At 37.8% G+C, this 20,497-nt stretch overlaps 1 protein-coding gene across 3 annotated transcripts in view; it reads left to right on the top strand.

Moving 5' to 3' along the window:
- The first annotated feature begins 9,520 nt into the window (after positions 1–9,520).
- NRDE2 (NRDE-2, necessary for RNA interference, domain containing) overlaps positions 9,521–20,497 on the top strand; it is a 31,735-nt gene continuing 20,758 nt past the window's right edge. The window contains exons 1-4 of one of the 3 annotated variants that reach the window (XM_029964227.1): positions 9,521–9,638; positions 15,162–15,270; positions 17,271–17,492; positions 19,539–19,688. In XM_029964227.1, coding sequence (XP_029820087.1) covers positions 9,560–9,638; positions 15,162–15,270; positions 17,271–17,492; positions 19,539–19,688 — 560 coding nt within the window. In that variant the 5' untranslated portion in view covers positions 9,521–9,559. The remainder of the gene's footprint in view (positions 9,639–15,161; positions 15,271–17,270; positions 17,493–19,538; positions 19,689–20,497) is intronic. The other 2 variants (XM_018082809.2, XM_018082808.2) reach the window with 2 other exon arrangements.

Here is a 20,497-nt window from a genome sequence, read left to right as displayed (position 1 = left end):
GTCTAGCCTGGACTGATGTGAAGGTTGTTTTTCCTTTGTCTTAGTGATGCTTTGGTTCCCTCCCAGTGATATGTCCAAAAGTGAAGTCATGAAAATAGGTAAGATGTCCTCTGACCAAAAGAAACCTTATAGCCAGATGGGTAGAAAGTATTTCAGATAATGGCTGCAGTTGTGGAAATCAGGTCAGGGTTCATGAAAGCCCAACAGCTTTGAACAAAATTGATGATCTAAGAGAAAGTGATGAAGACTCTGTGGGAAATTAAAAAAGAAAGTAACATTTATTAAGGGAGAAAAGAGTATTTGGGATGGACAGTGACGTAAGTGATTGTTGTGCAATACTGAGAGACTGGAAAAAGAACAATATATGCCTGGCCACTGTGAACAGATGGTGATATGTGGTGATGATCACCCTGAGTTTGGGTACCAAAAAGGGAGTAAGTATATATGAGAGACAGATCTATGCTGCAAGCTTTTTGACAAAGGGTCGTCATCTGTTTTTTTTGCGCGTCTGGGTGGGGAATAGTGGTTGTGAGAGAGAGAATTCTAGAGGGAGGCAGAATTCATGGGACAGCTTGGAAGGGCCTTCAGATCTTCTAGTACCCTTCTACTGACATGGGAATGTCTGCAAACAGTTTGATAACATTGTACATGTTCACGTTTGTGGTACAGACTGAGTAGTGGATTTTTTTAAATACTCAATTTTCTTGGAAATTTGTAAATTTCAAAGTGCTCCACTCCTGTATGTGTGTATAAAATAAGCTATGGAATATAAAATTGTATAGACACATACATATTTATTTATTTATTTATTTTCACTCTTACATGGGCATTTCAATTATTCTGGCTTAGGCTATTCTTCTTCTTGCACTAAGAACTAGGTTTGAATTGCCATCATCCTTACTTTTCCTCCTAATACATTTAATGTATGTGCAACTGTTTTTTTTTTTCCGGCATTCTGACCCAAAACATCTGCTTTTATATAATTTAATGGGTGTAGCAGAACACTGAGGGACAAGTAAGGTGAAAAAGAAGTACATGGAAGAATCACGGTCATACCTTTGAGGAAGGACCATAAAAATAAAATTAATGTCCTTTCCTTTCTACATGAAAATTAAATTTCATAATGCTGTTATAGAGCTTACAAAGCATTCTCCTCTTTTCAAGGTTGTGCAGCATACTGTTGCTTTTTGGATCAAAAATAACAGCACTTCAGCAGAATAATTTCGGTCTGCATAAAAGGACTTCCACTGCTAGTAACATTGAGGATTTGATTTTAATAAATATATAATTGCTTAGTCCCAGTTTATATAGTATTGTGACTTAGTGATGCCATCCCTAATTTAGGTATATTAGGTTGGGTTTTTTATAGGCATAATAATCTTCAGTGTGCTGAAAGAACAGTGTAATAGTTGAGGACAGCAGGATTCCAGGTCATTATATTGTAGGAGTTTTTTTTAACTGTGTATTTATCAACTGGCTTCAATGCCTGTCATATCAGTTGTCTAGTGACAGCAGTCAGCATTCTGTCAGAGAGGTGACATTGCATACAACTCAAACATTATACAAATTGTCTGGTAATAAAACTTTTCAATACCAATAATGGATACCTATGTGATACTATTTACAAATTGAAATTTTCTAAAAAACTGGAGGAAAGTTTGCGGTCTTGTTGGCAGCTGAATTAATGTAATTTTGCAGCAGAAATGAAAACTGGAGAAAGGAAAATCTACCAGCATCACAGCTCAGTTGTTGGTGAAACATAGGGATGAGGGAGATTTCTGAGAAAGTTGAAGAGAAATTAAAAAATGCAGCTGTACAGTGGAAAACATGGGCTAATAATGCCACTACAGTGCAGATACTTGTTCAAGTGACAACCAGAGCATTGTTGTTTGGTTTTTTTCTGACCACAAACTGATGCTATTTTAAACTAATTTTACATAGGTAGTAATGATGGGGAGAAAGCTGTGTTAAAGTAAAAACAGAGCAGTTCCCTCTCCATTCCCACCTGGTTGAAAAATCCAAATGGAATGGAAGAATAAACAAAGCTGTTCCAACAATTAAAGTTTTAGAGGGCTTTTTTAATACTATAAGAACAAATGTCGATGGATTAGACGTGGTATTTGAATGGACTGAATAAATCAGAGGCTTAAACATGACAGAGATCTGGAATTTATCTAACTCAGATACAAAAACTGCCTGGAATTCACATTCAAAGTATGGAAGTAGGTTGAGTAACCACCCCCAACATCAGAGTTAAAACAAGGAAAAGGTCTGTATAGAATGGAGAAGGGAAATGAATGAATGAAGAAAGTTATAATTTGGAGACTTGGAGGTGCAGGACTGGAGGAGATTTGCCAAACCTAACCCAGAGCTAGATCTCGAAAAAGAGTGAAACAAAAAGCAAGACTATTTAGTGATCTAAGTAGCACATTGCAACTAGCACATAAAGAAGGGGGAGCCCTAAAGGTTTTGTATAATCTAGCTGCATTCCCTAGCCCAGCGAGTAATTTTTGCACCTTTCAGAACAGACAAAGATCTAGAAAGTAAAGTCAAAGCCAGAAGAGAATATACACAAAGTAATAAGAACTGTGGCATGGAAGCTAAACTAGGAGAGCTCAACATGCTCAAAGGGGGAAGCATTACTGACTAGTGAAAGAACTAGGGCACACAGTTTTATGGCTTGTGGTAGAGATTTTAATCCATCTGTGCTATTGTGGTGCTATATAGCAAGCTTCACTTTTATTTTTATAAACATTTGATATATTTGCATTTATTCTGTTAGTCTACAACCACACACAAAGCTTTAAAACAGAATTTGAAAATAATGAACACTATGGATATAAATGGAAGGTGGTATAAAATGCAGTTCAGGTTTACTAAAGGTAAACCCTGAGTGTATTTTAATGGAAGTAGAATTTTTATGGATGGAAACCTGGTAGATCCAGTTGATATTTATCTCAGTAAAGCATTTGACAATGTAGTACTTGTGAGATTATGAGGTGAAATGGGAAATAGCACAAGAAATGTAAGTTAGATAAAAAAGTGGCTAAAAGAGGGATGACAGTAGATCTATGCTGGAAAGGTGACTATGAGACCAGAGAGAGAATTCAACTTGAGCTCCTTATACCGACATTTGGCCAATATTACTGAACAAAGGCAATGGCACAAAAATAATTAAACTTTCTGATGGCAAAAACAAAGGCCTTGCTCACAAGAAGACATATAAAAAATTTCAATTCTATAAAACAGGTGACCTAACAGCCTGCAGAAATGGAAGTAAAGTTAAATTTAATACAGAATACAAGGCCATGTCCTTAGGGATTAATAACAAGATTTTCTGGTATAATAGAGGGATTCATCCAAGGGAAGCAATTGTTTGGAAATGCCCAATTGTAATTACTGATCATGTTGTCATGAGCCACTAGTATAATTCATCCAACTAAATGATAAATTCAGGGCTATAGAATATTACCAGTAGAGAATGAGAAGTACCACCATCTCTGGAATATTGTGTACAATTCCAGTTCAGAATATGAACTGAGAAAAGTGTAAAAAAATCAGTGGACTGAGCAAGCAAAATTTTAAAATTGCTTAATGGCAGAAAGGCTGAGTGGCATATGATTATTGTCTGTGTGTAGATTACATCCAGGTTAGCACCCTCATGAAGCAGGGAGTTATTTTAAGCCACAGGAAAATGCTGGCCCAGAAACAGATGGATATAAACATGAACATAATTAAGGAGGAAGTCAGGATGCGTCTAAGCATTGGAACGTCGTGGTTCTGGACCTGTCTCTCAACAGGAGTTCTGGGTAGAAAAGCCCAACAAATTTCAAAATTGAATTTATGAATAGACTTATGTGGTAAGGTTTTCTGCAGAGAAGGCTGAACTCAGTGACTCAGACCATCCCTTCCAGGCATATGTTCACAAAAGTTTAGAGACTAGGCATAAATGATGAGATAAACTTTATTTGGGGGAAAAGTCTAATGAGAAAGTAGCATGAATTTTACATAAGAAATCATGAAATCAAGGGAAAATCCAGAAGAATTGCTATATACAATGGAAAATGGAGAAGCATTGCTTAATACAATAGCAAATGGAAAATCCTGATTGTTAGTGTAGTCTATTTTTTAAATACTGACTATTTAAGCATGCTGTTTCAGAGGCTGCATTTTGAAAGGTTCATTAAGAATCCTACCTCTTCCTCGAATTAAAACATCTGATCCTATGATCCTAAGACACCAAAAAAACCACCTCGTTACAGTAACTGGAAGGCAGTGGCTGCACGATGAAGCCACAAAGTTACCTCAACACGTTGCAGTAAGTTGAATGTTTTCTTTCGATTTGAGAAAATAAGAAGTATGTCAAATGAACTTTTCTTATAGGAGGATCTATTCCTGTGTTGTTTTAAAAAGAAAGATGGTTGAACTACAGGATACAAAATATAAAAATAGGCCAAAAATAGGGGTGGGTTTGATTGACTTGGTTTGTGTTTTTTCAGGACTAAAACTCCTTGCCTCTGTTCCTCTGCAAAAAGAAACTGGATAAAATTGCATGGGTCTGGATATATATATAGTAAATTCTGATCGTTCTGAATTTCTTAATATTCTCTAGTCTTCATCCTGAGAAGGCTTGTATAAAATGCTAGGGGGCCTTTCTAGCAAACAAAATGCCCTGTTTATGTCTGCAAAATACCTCCTTCCTCTTCTGGACGTAGTTTTAGTCACTGCTAAATTTCCAGTAAATGTACTGGGAACAATATCAAGGCCCTAATTTTTTTGGAATCTATACGGAAATACAGATCTATATTCACACATGCATACATGCATGTATAGCAGAAGTTATAATACTTTACAAGTCTGAGGTTTATGTCTAAACACCTAATAGGCCTGTCTAGAGTATGGCTTTGAAACAGATTTTTCACATTAATTTTGTTGCTGTTTCTGTTTTGTATAATGGAATGGTGTATACCTATTTCATACATGCCTACTGAGCCAGTCTGACCATGGTTTTAGCTGGAAGTTCAAGGCCAGTGCTGCCGTGCAGCCTGAAAAATCAAGTGCAAAAATCTCCTTTAGATTTTTGAAATGTAACATCAGAGTGTATATCTGAACTAAACCAGTTGTCTTTATTACATATGTCCATCACAAACATACCTGTAATAACTGATCTATCCAACAAGCATTTGATAACCCAGAAAGCTTTTCATAAGTGAAGATTTTACAGATAGAACTTGGATCAGTAAATAAACCACCAGCTTTATTAAAGCATTAGAAAGATGGCCTGACAGCACTGGTAAAAATATTAGCAGTAATGCATCTCTGAATAAGATCAACTTATATGTGTTTATTTCTGTTTAATTTTATCTGTTGAGGGAAAAATGTTTGCACTTCTTTCATGTAATTTTATATTCTTGTTCTCTTAATAATTTAAACTGCCAAGATTTTACTCAGGTACTGTTTATTACATTGTAAGAAGAAGGCGGTAGAATTGCATTTTTTATAAGGTAATTTTCAAAATCTCTGTATAAAATACTCTAGAAAGCATATACATACTGACCTGCAAAATAAGTACTTTGAGGGTAAAATATGATACATCAAATGTAATTACAGTATTATACAATATAATTACCTAGAATACTTACTGTATATGTAATACAATATATAATTAAAAACTGAAGAGAAAGTTAGTAGTTTGAATTTGTTGCTAAATATGAGTTATTTCCCTTTAAAAATACAACAGAAGCACTTTTGAAAAACACATGTAAAATTATTATACTTTTGTATCAAACTATGTTCAGCTTTGATGTGTCAGTTTTGAGGATTGGAAGAATAATATTAAACATTTAAGAAGAACTTCTCAGAAGGCGTCTTCCTGAGCTGCTTCTCTGTAAAGGTGAGATAATATCTCTACGTGGTTTCCCCTGTGAAATGTCCCAGCCATGTCATGCCTTATGCTCACAGCATGAATCTGGTTACTTGGGAAAGAAAGCAGGCAGGGAGGAGAGCCAGTGGGGTACATCCAGACACAGGGGAGGCCAGTCCAGAGGTGGGAAGGGTGAAGGGATGGGAAACATAACAGCAGCTTTGAAGGGAAAGGGTGCAGAACCAATCTCCAGCTCCCTTCAGTCCTGCGCTTCTCAGCCACGGGCCCTGCCAGGCTGGGGCCCTCTCCCCAGGATGGTGCCTGATCCCGGGCTAGGGCTGCCCTGGTGCTCCCAGTGCCCTGCTCCTGACCGGGGAGCTCCTGTCCTGGCTCCCACAGCTCCTGGCCCCCCAGGAGCAGCCAGCCCACACAGCGCCCTGTCAGCAGGGCAGAAAGAGGAAATAAAATAGCTACAGGTGCTTATCAAGTACCATTAATGTCCCAAACGTGCAATGCTCCTGCAGGAGGTAATTTCTTCTGTGCTGTTCTCCTGACAAGGCCGGCGGTGGGATGGTGCTGAGGTTACACCCTGGCAGCCATGTGCCACTCCTGGCTGAGCTGAAACCATTCTTGCATTTCTGCCTGCCAAGTGGGTCTCAATAAAAAATTAGCCCTTGGTAAAATTACAAAGTAGATCTCAATACATCTGAGTATCACTGGCATAGACAAAAGGATTTCTTAGTGAAGGAAACCTGAGGAGGCGACGGGAAAAGGTAGAGGAAGGCTGGAAACTTGGCACACCATTTCAACAGGAATCTGTGTTATTGGAAACCCTGTTGTACTCCATAGGTCTCACTGCAGGGAGATACAGCTATAGTCCCCTCCTTTTACATTCATCCAGTTTCACTCTTGGAACATGCTAAATGCATCGTATTAAAGCCGCATATTTTCTTATTGAGTAAGCTGCATAAGCATTCTAATCATGATACAAGTGCATCCTCACATAATGCTGGCAGCACTAGGTATATCAATGAGGTTTGAAGAGGCTGGTGGAGCACAGAGGTGGAAGCCTGCAAGTCCATCCCATAAAGGCTGGTCAGGAGAGCCAAAGGTGGCGCATTTCTACTAATGTTAAATAGGAACTACTTGTGCAAATAAATGCAGTAACCCAAAAGCAACATTCACACAAGTTTAACTGCACTTGTGATAATGGGAAATATTGCTTGCAATTATGTGGTAGTGTTAAATATGATGAGGGGTTTCTTCATGTCACAGTAATACATGTATGCAGCAATAATAACACTCTTTGTTAATTCATCCTTCTCTTTATCCATAATTGGGTGTCTAATTTTCAGGGATGCAGGGCATAAATCTGTACTGAGGATTCTTAGAAACTCTTTGGTCATTTGCTTTAGTTTGAAAAAGCACCTTTTCTGTATTCTCTTTGTTGAGAAGCCATTAGCTGCCATCATTGTGAGCAGCTGAGAGACAATGTGAATCATGATATTCAGCAAATAAACTGAATGCTTTTGTTATTAAATCCTTTTAGTTTATCTTGCACCAAGAGCATCAATAGCTTCGAAAGGGTCTCATTTGTAAGAGAATAGGGAAATAATTATTTTTCTGTAGATAGGTGGTAGTCTTCCCATTGCTGAGGTATACAGAATAAACACGTTTACGGATTTCAGTAACTATCCAAATAAGATTATAACAAATATTTCCATGGACAGGAGAGTTCTGACTCAACTTTCCCAGTAGGTCAGCCTCCCAATATGCATGCACACAGTTTTGCTCCCACTGAAAATCCTGCTCTGCACTGCCACCTGTTTTGATCTGATTTGCAGTAACGTAATAACCTGTAACCTTCTGTTAAATTTGGTTGAAATTGGTCACAAGTTCTAAAACTACCTTGTGAAATTATGCCACACAGACAGAAAGATAACTGCTTGTTCAGGTTGCATAATTACATAGGTTTTCTCTTCGTAGGAAAAAGTTTAAAAATTGTATGTGGCAAGGTAATTTTTTTTTAAATTTTCTCTTCAGAATTTGGTTACAAGTTAGTAATGTGCTTCTTTTAGATTTCTTTCCTATCTTCTGTATCTCTTCTAGGTAGATACATATTTCTGTATGTTACATACTACATTTTCCACAGTCTATTGTCCTACTACAAACTTCATAGTTAACAGACTTGAACTAAAACTTGGCTGCACACCAGTATGTGAGCATACTTTTAAGCCAAACTTTCCAAGCTGGTAATCAGGCCCCACTCATTTGATGACTTCCAGACTACCAGTGTCCATGATCACTATTTTGTTCTGAATCCTCTTCTCTCTGTACTTATATTCTTCTCTACTGTTGATGAATAGCATTTATGGACTAATAATAAACTAAAGGTAGGAAACAAGGATTAAGAAATAGTTTTATAGTTTTCTAAAGGATGAAGTCACCAACATCTACAGAAAGGCTGCAAACAGCAGCGATTGTAGTGTTGACAAAGTCTGTAAATGTTGCAGAACTATTCACAGCAATCAACTGGAAATCTGACTGAAAAAGGTCACTGAAGTATTCCAGAAATAAATTATAAAATGACCAAAAAAAATCAGTTTGGTAAATGCAAAGTGGTGTGTATAGAGAAGCAAATCATAATATCTATAAACAGTATTTAACTATTTTGCTACACAGGAATGGGTTCTTGACAGACACTGTAGCTCAGGAATGATCAGAGGGTATTGGAAAAGGAACCCAAAGCAAACCAATCATCATAATTCTATATAATCCCTAATCCCATAGTACACGTAGTTTAATCATTACATGACATTCTGGTCATGCAGTAGTATTAGTGTAGGAATTAGAAAAATTAGGGAAATTCAACAAGGAGACTCTCATGGATTAGCTTTAATATACAAAGAAAAAAAGTGAACTTTTCAGTCCAGAAGGGAGAATACTGAAGTATATTAACATTGTATAACATTTTGCAGAAAAAGTGAATAGAGTGCTTATTTTTTTCTCACAATGCAAGAATCAGGCACTGGGGTTGAGACAAAAAGAAAACACTGTTTCAGACAATACATATTTAAAAATGGAACATCCTGCCCAAGAAGGTGCAAAGTGTAAAAGCATAAAAAATTATTTCTGCAGTTCCTTCGGGGAGAGCAGGCCCATGGGCGCTCTCAGACACCATGGCTGACCACCTGGTTAGGAGACCGATTAAGGTCAGGCGGCAGGAGGCTATTTCTCCCCTCTGCTCTCCCTGTCGGTGTTGATCCAGGTTATCTGGATACACGAGCCTCCAGGCACACAGTGGCCACCAACAGAAAGCATGAACGCCTCTTAAAGCATTATCCTTTACACAACCGAGCATTCCAGTCCCGAGGTGTCCCATCCCAGTGAACTCCATGAAGGACAAGAGTGGTGGGAAAGAACGGCTGACTCTGGGAACCCCATCTCTCCTCTTCCCCGAGCAGTTCCCTCCTCCAGCGCCAGAGTGACGGCGGCGGCGAGCGCACGATACCGGAGGCCTACAGAAGGCAGAACGCCTGCAGCAACCCTAATGTCCAACCCACCGCCCCTCAACAGCGCAGCCCCGCCGCCATTTTGGGGCGGCCGGAAGAACTACAGGTCCCAGCGCGCTCTGCGCCGTGGCGCCATCTTGGCGCTGAGCAGTCGGGGTGGGCGGTGGCGGCGGCCGGCCCAGACATGGCGCTGTTCCCGGCCTTCGCCGGGGCTGTCCAGCCCGAGAGCCCCCCCGCCGGCAGCACCGAGGGCTCCAGGAAAGGTAAAGTCCTGGGAGAACCCTCTTTCCCCTAACAGCCCACCAGCGGCCCTCGGCGCACGCCGCCGGGCCCGCTCCGGCCTCCGTGCTGGCCGCGCTCCGCCCCCGCTATGGAGGCGGTGCTGCCGCCGGGCCTGGGCCCGTCAACCTGTGTGCATCGCCCCCGGAGGCTGCGGAGCGCGGCGTAGGGGCTTTTGATTTGTTGTTGTTTTGTTTGGGTTTGCTGTGGTTTTTTTGTTTTGTTTTGTTTTTTTCGTTTGTTTGTTTTTTTTTTATTTTATTTTTTTTTAGCCACTATCTTTGGATAACGTAAAAAGTGTTTTCTGAGTTCCTTGCCTATTAGTTGTAAGCGACATTTTTTGCGACAGTCTCACGACTGAGATGATGACGAGTGTCTCATTTTGATTGTTACCGTTGCTGTCTAGCAAGTTACGCTTTTATTAAATAAGTAAAGAACCCTTTCTGGTGTATTGCCAAGCAGTGAAGTGGTTACTAGGTTTATTAATTCTATTCGGAGAGGATTTGAACTAAGCCTTTTGCTTGCCAGCATCTACCACCCTTGAAATCTGCCCGTTCTCTAGACACCACAGCAAGGGGAAATACGAAGAGCATTCTTTAATTAGGCTAAATTTCTTGTATATTTGGTCCAGTCTGTATGATGAGTTTGTGACGCTTTTAGCAGTTCAGGCTAAACCCTGTTCTAACCCGTTCTGCATTACCACCTCATGGTATTACAGTTGTTCATACTCGGTCTGCCAGTACAGGGGTCTTCTAGCCACATTTAGGAACCTTTCTGGTAATGACACTTAGTGGAGGGAGTAGTGGACATAATAAGATCCCAAATTGCGTCTTCTAGGAATAGAGGAGCTGCTATGCCAGGCAGAGGTACAGAAAAATTCTCTGGTAATAAGACCTTGTTTATATTTTAAAACATGGAATTTAGCCTTTAGGTTTGTTACATGTAGTCTGTGTCACTGCAGGCCTGTCTGAAAGATCAAATTATACAGAAAAAGATGGAAGACTGACTTTTAAGTCCAAATTTGAGTTGTTAGCACTGTTTATGAGTTACATTTTGGTATACTGGAATTTTTTTGTGGAAGAATTATTGATAAAATTTGGTTTATGTTTTAGTCAATATTTTACTTTGCAGTTGACAATGACATTTTAGTGTAAGTTATAAAAATTAAGTATTAACTCAGAACCACATTTATGGTGGCATATATCAAATTTCACACATTCAGCTTATGAGAACTTGAGAACTTGACAGGCAACTTTGGTATCTGTCTGATAGATGGTTCTCTTTGCTCAGAGCTGATGTGAAGCCAAAGTCCATCATAATACTCAAATCCCAGAGTATATTGGTTTTAACATGCTATGCAAAACTGAGGTACCTTTAGCAGACATTTAGGACTGCTTCATAGCTTTATTGTAAAAGTTGAAATAATAATATGAATATGTTGACCATGTTTCATTGTGCCAACCACCTCTGTCTCATGCTCTTACAAACCTTCCTAAACCATTTCTAAAGTACAAGTGCCACCTGAAACACAAGTGTTGCTTATACTACCTGTCCTGCCTGATTGCTGAGTTGCAGCAACCTCCAGAATGCTGATTTTGTATGTGATTTCTTACAAGTATGTTGTCAAGCTTAATTAGTTTCTGATAGAAGCTAAAATGCAGATTTATCAGTAGCTATGAGGAGAGCAGTGGTAATAATTAACCTTGCTGACATTAGTAGGCATTATGTGCACCATTACTTGCAATCTGAAATATGCTGTAGGTCAGGCAATGCAGTGATTTTTGCTGAAAGCAGATTTTCAGGATCCTGAGAGGCAACAAAAGGCTTTGTATAACTCTTAAAAATGGTGTCTGTAGACATGCACTGTAAATTTATTTTTTTTCCTTTAGAAGGTATAAAAAGCATGCCACTGGATTGCTGCTACTGTTGTGCTCATAAACATGGGTGGTAGAATAGAACATATTATCACAAAATAGGTCTTCTATATGTTTTTATTCTTTATGTTTAAGAACATAAATCCAGTCTGCAAAAATGATAAACTATTTAGACATTCCACAAGAAAAAATGCAAAGAACTGAAGAGATAGCGTTTTGGAGTTTGGAATGCATTATGATGTTTGAAATGCTTGTATCCAGCTAATTGATTCACTTGAGATTATTTACAAGCTCTTTGGACTTGAATATTGTATAATGGAAAAAATTGTTCAGTTCTGTCCAAGTATTTGGTCAATTCAATTAAATTGTTCAGGAGGTGCTGTACTTGGAAAATTTGGAACATTTCCCTGCTGTATCCACAGAGGTGCATCGACTGTGCTACAGGGGTTGGTTCTTGCAGTGTGATTCTTCAGTGCTTTAAAGATGCAGTTTGATCTTATTGGCTCAGGTAGAACCAAGCTACTGGACCTTGGAGGCCCTAAACCAGTAATTTAAAATAACAAAAAAACCCCAAACCTTATTCTGCTTGTGCTAACTGTTATAATCATATTGCACCAAGTTAGTGAGTGACTTCACATTTGTAAGGGAATAACAGGTTCTTTCAGGTAAAATTAAGGGAAAATGACATCTTGGAAGTTTGTTTCTAATAGTTATTGTTTTGCTGCATTTGAGGCAAATTTCATATGGAAATGGATCTCATGCATGATTGCTGTGCATCTGTCTGCCAGCCTACTTCCTCAGTATCTCTCTCTTCCTCAATACAGAACTACCTTACAATAAATTTATTTCTGTCAAGAAACAATACTAGTAAATTATTTATTACATATTACATTTTATTAAAAAGAAGAGAAACTCAAAGGCTATGGAGAATATTTTTGTGCCTGAAAGTAAGTTATCAGAGATCTGACCAAAGACAAATTAGATAAGTTTTGTATATATTTGAAACAGATACAATAGTTTTAAGGCGGTCTATCTAGCTATTAAGTTACAGTTTTGTGTGGTTATGTGATACACCTTTACACCAGAGACTCTGCCAGCCAGTACATTTTTCTGCTTTGTTAGGTCCATCTGGGTAGTAGAATGCAAATCAAAACAGAGATGGATTTATTTTTTTTAAGAGAATTAAATTTGTCTTTTATTTCTGTAAATAAATAAAAAAAAGGTTTTTTGCACAAATTAGTGGCATTTACTGAAATCTGGAGTGCTCTCAACTATTGTACTTTCTCTGAATTTGACTGTGTTTAGTAAAGACCAGAGTGCGACCAGTGGAAAAACCTTGTAGGGTTGTAGTTTGCTCCTGTGTTCCTGTACACCTTGTCTGCATTACCAAAATTAGCAGAAATAATTTAATGTAAGGAAGATAATTTTTCAAATCCATATGACGTTTAATAAATATATCTCAAAAATCTCATGTATGAAGTGGCACCCAGTATACTGCATGACATACATAGTGAATAATACCTCTAATTTGCTTATGCAGTTATCAGGTGTTTGGACTTATGTAACTCCTGTGTAGTTTTAGTATATAATGGCTACAGATTTGTCCATGAGAAACATTTTGGTATTTCATGGAAAATGCTGAGTATGATTCTTCTAAGAAGTAATTCTGATTTTAGGTCACTTCTTAATACATCTCTTACAGTATTGAAAAACGAAATTAACTTATTGTTGCATGATACTTTGTTCCCCAGCAGAGGGAATAATTATTTTGATAGACAAGTGAAATGTTGCTTGCATATTATCCAGCATAAATCTTTCTCTTTTAAGCTTGCCATGGTTTAGGAAGGATGCTTTGTGGTAGATGTACAGTTTTAAAATCAGACACATCAAAAATAAAGATGTTTGTACCAGAGTGGATTAACTGAAATTAAATAGTAGATTTTTATCATATTTAAATAGGCAAGCAAGTTTGCAGTTTTGAGGTTTCAATTTTTATTCTAATTTTACATTCACATATCTTAAGTATTTTCCTGAAAGGGGAAAAAAGTTGTCATGTTTATTTGCAACAAAGTAGTGGTAGTATGTTTGCCTTAGGTTTGGTGATTCTGATTGGCAAGCAGAAAGTCACAATAGTATGGATATTTATCATACAGCTGAATTTTTATTTTTCAGTCTCCATCCTTTGTTTTGGTGAGCTGGGAAATGGTACATGGTGGTGTTCTGCAGCCTGTTGGTTGGGGTGCTCATGGGAAGTGTGGTTTGGTCCTGACAGTGCCATGGATTTTAGGTTCTCCTGTGCACAGAAGTGGAGGTTCAAGAGGAGCCAGGGAAAGTGACCCTCCCTATGGGGCCTTTGGTAACAGAGTCAGTCTCTTGGGAAACACAAAGTGGAGCTTTGCTTTACTGAGTGTGCTTCTTGAGGAGTTTAACTCAGGTTAACAAACTGTTTTCCAGCCTTTTCTGTTTTAAATCCTTTTGTGCACAACAATTCAGGGACATGAGACAGAAGAAAGAATTTTGGTATGAAGAGCTATTTCTGAAAGAAATACTTTAGGAGAAGGAGAGATATAAGTTTTGGCAGACAATGAGTTCATGCTGTTTAAGGAGTAGAGGTCAGTGTAGTCAAGAGCACAAAGACAAGAGTGTGACAGGAAGAACACTGAGACAAAAGTGATCTTAAAGACCATAGAGAAGAAGCAGGGAGACCAAATTTGTTCCTTTTGTTGTTACCTCCAGTAGTCTGCCACTGGAGAGGTTACTGTTAAATTCTGTACTTGAGCGAAATAACTTTTGTTGTTTAATGTGTTAGAAAATTTCACATACTTAAAAGACTTCTAGAAATGACATCTATGAAAATTGTTATAGAACTCGTAATACTAGTAGAATTATGACAAAAAATTCCCCCTCTGCTTTCTGTCAGTATCTGATCTTATCTGATGACTGAAATGGCTGAGATCTAGATGCAGAATGCTTAATGCTGACTAATATATCAAGATTAGCATAAAATTCACACTAGTGAAAAGTCTAATGGTATTTCAGTGGTTAGAGAATTGACCTGGTTTGACCTTATATAAAACACTTGAGTATTCTTATCAGTGATGGATGTTCCTATCAATAAGATCATGTTAAGAATATTTCCTGTACTATGGGTAAAGTGCACTTTTGTTAGTTTATATAAATTGTGTTGCATTCATTAACTGCACCTTTCATTTAATTATGCTTTTCTGTAGTTTCTTTAATTTCACTCTTTAAATATGTAAATATTTCTATATTGTATTGTATATAGTATATTCAAAGTAATGTATATGATAAGTAACATATAATATTAAATATATTATACAGTAGACAGTCTTATTATAAATAACAAATTTATACAGTATATAAATAAGTAAAGCTTGAATTTTTAAATTATAAAAATTAATATTGGACAGATTTTTTTTTAAAAGTGTAGAGCTGTGTATAAAATATACTGAATGGAAATTTCATGAGCTGCTTTCCAATATGCTCAGTTATCACACATGACTTAGTGACATTTGCTGTGAATTGAGCTGTCCGCTGACTATATTAAACCCCAGTTTAAAAAAAGTGTAGCAAGCTAATTTGTATTGATCTCACACTTTTCTTTACCTGCAGAATTAGACTGGCTGAGTAACCCGAGCTTCTCTGCAGAAGATGCACTATTACTGCACCAGCGCACTACAGAAGCTGCCAATCTCATTCCTGAAAAATCACCACTAAAAAGGTAGACTGTACTTCGGTGTATTTTAAAATAGCCTCTTTCTTTTGTCCTGCTTATCTTCTGTTATATGAGAACAAAATCAGGAGCTAAAAGCTGCTTTTCATTCTACTGTTCAGTATTTAAAAAGGCCTGAACTGAGTCATGTATAAAAGTATGAATAATGCTTCCATGTCCTTTAACTTAAAATAATGAGAAATTGTACTTACGCAATTACATTCCAATTTTCTTTTTCTCAGAGCTGCATTTAAATCATTGTTATTTCGGAATAGAAAGGGAAGTGAGCAGTCATGATTATTCATTAGCTTTTGAATGTCTTAAGTGACCCTTGAAATAATGTAAAGATTAAGCATCATCTTCATGATTTCTTTGTGGAAACCAGAGAAATCAGCCATTTCAGAATTGAGTTTTTTACTTTTTAAAAGACAGTTGAAGATGTGAGCTGATGAAATACTACATGTATCAAGTTGTGTGGCTGTAGAAGATGCCGATCATTGAAGTGGCTTTTATATTCTTTTACAAAAATGATCTTTAAGCAGCTGCATTTGCTGAAGAACTAGTTTTAATACATTCACTAGACTAGTTGTTATACTTGGCTTATCTACACCGTAACTAGCACTTTATAATAAATGGAATAAACTTGTAGTTGTCAGGTTCAAAACCTTAGTCACTTTTAATTTGATACAAGCTCCCGTGTTTACAATGATTGTTGGTGGTCATAGTAGAGAATATAATCCCAAGCACAGCTGAATACATCTTTTTGTATAGATATTCTTGCATTTACATATATTGTACATATATTGTGTGTTTTAAATGCAATCAGTGTTCTGTTTATCAGTCCTATATTCTACATATATTTCTTCAAATCTTGTCAGGACTTTAATGTCATAAAACTAAGGATTTTGCAAATTACCATTCAGATAGAATGACGTAATAAACCTACCATATTAATTTTACCTTTGAAAAAGAGTTTGTCAAAAAATAATGTGCAGAGGAATTTTTTATTTTTTTGCCTATTGCTAGGGTACTTGGTTTAATAAAAACTAATCAGTTTTATCTCAGTTCCATAAAAACTAATTGCTCCAATCTAGTTGGTGGTTTTAGGGGGATTTGTTTTGGTTTTTTGTTTTGCAGGAGTGTGTGTGTGTTTGTTTTAAAGACCTGCTAATGGTTCTTCTATGGCTGCTTTTTTCTTAGTGTCCTTTAAAAAATTGTGTTAAGGCTGTTACTTGAGATGCCTTACTTCTGAAATGGTGCAGTTTCTTTTATTGATATATTAGGAATACTGAGACTCGTCACTCCTTTCTTTCATTGGAAGATTGCAGGAAAAAAAAAGTTTAAAAGAGGTTGTGCTTTAATTAAGGGATAGAGAAGACCTCCATTGTTCATTTGATTATTAAGTATGGGAGTGTCTGTGGTATGTATAGTGTGTTTTGCCAAAACTGTCCTTTTTTGTGATCTTTCAGTCAGTTGTCTGTTGCATATAGTGTTATTATATTATATGATAACATTAGTTCAGTAATCATAAAAAATTGTACCTTGACTGGTCAGATTTGGATTTCTAATCTGGAAGTGATTTTAAAAGTGTGGTTTTGGTATTTCTTAGATAAGTCATAAAGAAACAGGTCACCCTGAAAGATTTCTCAGTCTTTTAGCTTGACCTAAGTTGTTTAGTGAAGTTAGGAAATTTTATCTGCTCAGTCATCTTCTTTAATTTGGCAGTGTTAACAGGTGGATGTTTATACAGATCACACATCAAAATGCCTTGACAATTAAAATGTTAAGACTGGTTGTCAGTAATTCCAACAGCTGAAAAATATAATTGTTGTTTAATACAGATTTATATCACTTTCATTGTATGTGTTACTGCTACTTTCTCCAAAAAATACAGGGATAGTAAAGGTAAGGGGTAAAAGATTCTGAACTTTCTTATAGTGCTATTTCTTAACAGTTTTACTACTTGGATATAAAGGTGTATATATAGATATATATACTTTTTTCCCCAGCAGGACTTCTTCAAGATCTGAGTTGTCAGGAGAAAGTGATACAGATGAGAGTCTGAAAGAGGGAAGTAAGAAAAGGAAAAAAAAAAAGAAAAAGCATCACCACTATAAGAAGACAAAAAGGAAAACCAAAGGGGACTCCAGTAGCAGTGAATCGGATGTGGACAGTAAGCACATCAAGAACAAAGGAAGTGGTAGAAATGGTGAAAAGGAAGCAGCAGCAAAGTATGTATATATCTATTTATTAACACTGTGCGAGATGGAAATTCATTGGGTTCCTGTGCTTGTCTTTTCAACTGAAATTCTTAGCACTAGTTGACCATTTTTTTCTAAGCTGTATATGACTAAGCCTGCATTCAGAGCAATGAAAATAGATTTAGAACCACTTGTTTAATCATATTGAAAAACTGTGACGAAAATATTCAGTGCAGTACTGTTGTGCAGATCAAAGCATGATGTGGTGGTAATGAAATACATTTTTAAAGACATGTAGAGGCGTATGTTCAGTTTTTGTAAGCATCTTGTTTCTTTTCATGGACCTTCTTTTGGGAGAGTTTGGAGTGGGATTACATTAAACATTCTTAATTAGTGCAGAACTCTTAATATATGGATGAGTTTGCCTTGTAATATAACTTCCTCCCCACAGAATTAACGTTTCCTTTTTTTGATATTAAGACAAAGTTTGTTGTATGATTTAACATTTCTTTTATATGCAGGCATTTATTACTCCATATGCTCCATACTCCCTACTTGTAGTACATCTATAAGGGTATTGAAATTGTTTTGTTAGATCTACTTTGTTAATTCCAGGTGCTCTAAAGTCCTGTGTAGTTAGTGAAGATGTAGGTATGTAGTGACTATTGTGATCTTTGAGCAGTGAAAGAGGTTCTGTGAATGCACTGAGTATCCAGGTTGGGCATGCCTGGCTGTGCTTTTCTCAGGCTGTTGGGTTTTGAGCGTTTCAAAGTGTCGCTATCCAGCTGGCTGTGTAAGTCACCTTTCCCTGGCTCTCATCATGTTTGCTAGCTTGAGCAGCCATTTTGCCTCTCTCTGTTTGCTTAGTTCCTGTGTTTTCTTTGGCATCAGCAGCTCTGGCTCTAATTCACAGCATTGCAGCTACTCCCAGGCATAGAGTGAGGATTTGGTGACATTGAGGAGTTGTTGTTATAACTTCGTGTAGTCCAGGTAGACTTTGACTTTCCACCAATTTACTGCTTTTCTCAAGGCAGATGAACAAGGAGCCAAACGCACAGGCTTGTGGGCGTGTGTCTGTGCCAAGGGCTTGTAACATTGTTTCCCTGTGGAAGAGTGGCAGTGGTGCTGCAGGTATTGTCTGACATCTCTAGCCATGCTAGCCTCCTCCTTTATGAGAACTCTCTTGTTGGCTTGGGGTGGCTCAGGTTGACTGTCAGGAAGGACAGTAAAAATCATTTGGTTGCTAAAACCATTCTGCTCTGTCTCATCACTCATTTTTGCTGGAGGGCTGTCTGGGCCTGATTCATAAGCTGTTTGCTAGATTGGGCCAACCAACTCATGCTTTGCCTAAGTGAAAGTGTTGAAGTTCTTTCATGGTGTCTATTTTTACTTCTTTCCATAAATTGTTGATGCTGAAAGAATTTAAATTTTCAAGAGACTGGTTTTGAAATCTGAACCACAAAATTGCTCTGAATGTGAAAGGTCTTGTGAAATTTTAGAAAACATCTCAAGACTCTAAAACTCATATATTTGTACCATGAATTCATATTGGAAGTTCATAGTTGTCTACAGCTCAGAGGCAGGTGGCAATTTCCACTTAAGTTCATTCGTATAACTGTAATCCAGAAACCACTTTGATGCACACTGTTTTATCAAATGCATGGATAGAATTACAGCTAATCAGTGTAATTAATCCTCTTACAGATTGTCCTCTTTCTCTTAATTGTCACATCTTACTAAGACAAAAGTAAATTTTAGAAGTAGTAATATATAGCTTTTGAGTTACAGTTTGCCAGGCAATTGATTGGATTGATTGGTTAAATGTGTTTATTTTTCCCAATTGTAAATTCAGTTTTTGGAAATGCAGGGAGTGTTTGTGTTTTGGTTTGATGGTCCGATTAGTGTATTTCTAATTGGTTTTTTCCAAGCACAGGACTGACTGTGAGATAGTGGGTCACGTAGCATGACTCTGAGTAAATTAAATTATTACGAACTACGGAAATGTAATGTTTCCTGGGTTTTGTAAATGCTGAATATGTGCACAAATGCTTAGAATATCCTCCTCCTTTTCTACAGTCTAGGTAAGAAAACATCAAGTCTCACCAGCAGTCGCTCTGTTTGGCTCGATGATGTCCAGGCTTTCACAACAGACACCTTCAGAATAGACAAGAAACCAGACCCTGGAAACTGGACCTACAAATCCTTGTATCGTGGGGACATAGCAAGGTACAAAATGTTGTTTTCTATCGGTATTCAAACTATCACAGCATCACTAACTTGTGATTTATTAACTTGAGTCTGGCTGTGACATTTTGATATAGAAGATGAGAAAAGGTAACTGAATAGTTTATTTCAGAATTTGACTTGCCTTTGGACCAATGTCACATGTCCCTTGGGGATCTGTATTGGGACCAGTGCTATTATTTAATGTCATCATGACATGGACAGAGGGGTCAAGTGCACCCTCAGCAAGTTTGCCAACAACACCAAGCTGATCAGTGCAGTTGACTTTCCTGAAGGACAAGATGCCATCCAGAGGGACCTGGCCAAGCTTGGGAAGTCAGCCCATAGAAACATCATGAGATTTTAGAAGTGCAAGATGCTGCACCTGGATCAAGGCAACCCCTGGTATCAATCCAGGCTGGGGGATGAACAGATCAAGAGCAGCCCTGCTGAGAAGGACTTGGGGGTGCCGGTGGATGAGAGGCTGAACATGAGCTGGCCATGTGTGCTCGCAGCCCAGAAAGCCAAGTGTCCTGGGCTACATCAGTGTGACCAGCAGGTCCAGGGAGGGGATTCTGCCCTCTACTCTGCTCTGGTGAGACCCCACTTGGAGTGCTGCATCCAGCTCTGGAATCCCCAGCACAGGGAGGACATGGACCTGTTTGAGCAAGTCCAGAGGAGGCCACGAAGTTGATTATAGAGGGTGGGGCACCTCTCCTGTGAGGAAAGGCTGAGAGAACTGAGGTTGTTTACCCTGGAGAAGAGAAGGTTTCATCCAGCACATGAAGGGACCTACAAGAAAGATGGAGAGG

Source organism: Manacus vitellinus, unplaced genomic scaffold, assembly GCF_001715985.3.
Source record: "Manacus vitellinus isolate BGI_N305 unplaced genomic scaffold, ASM171598v3 scaffold_6_pilon, whole genome shotgun sequence".
Taxonomy (NCBI): domain Eukaryota; kingdom Metazoa; phylum Chordata; class Aves; order Passeriformes; family Pipridae; genus Manacus; species Manacus vitellinus.
This window is presented reverse-complemented; position numbering and strand designations above follow the sequence as displayed.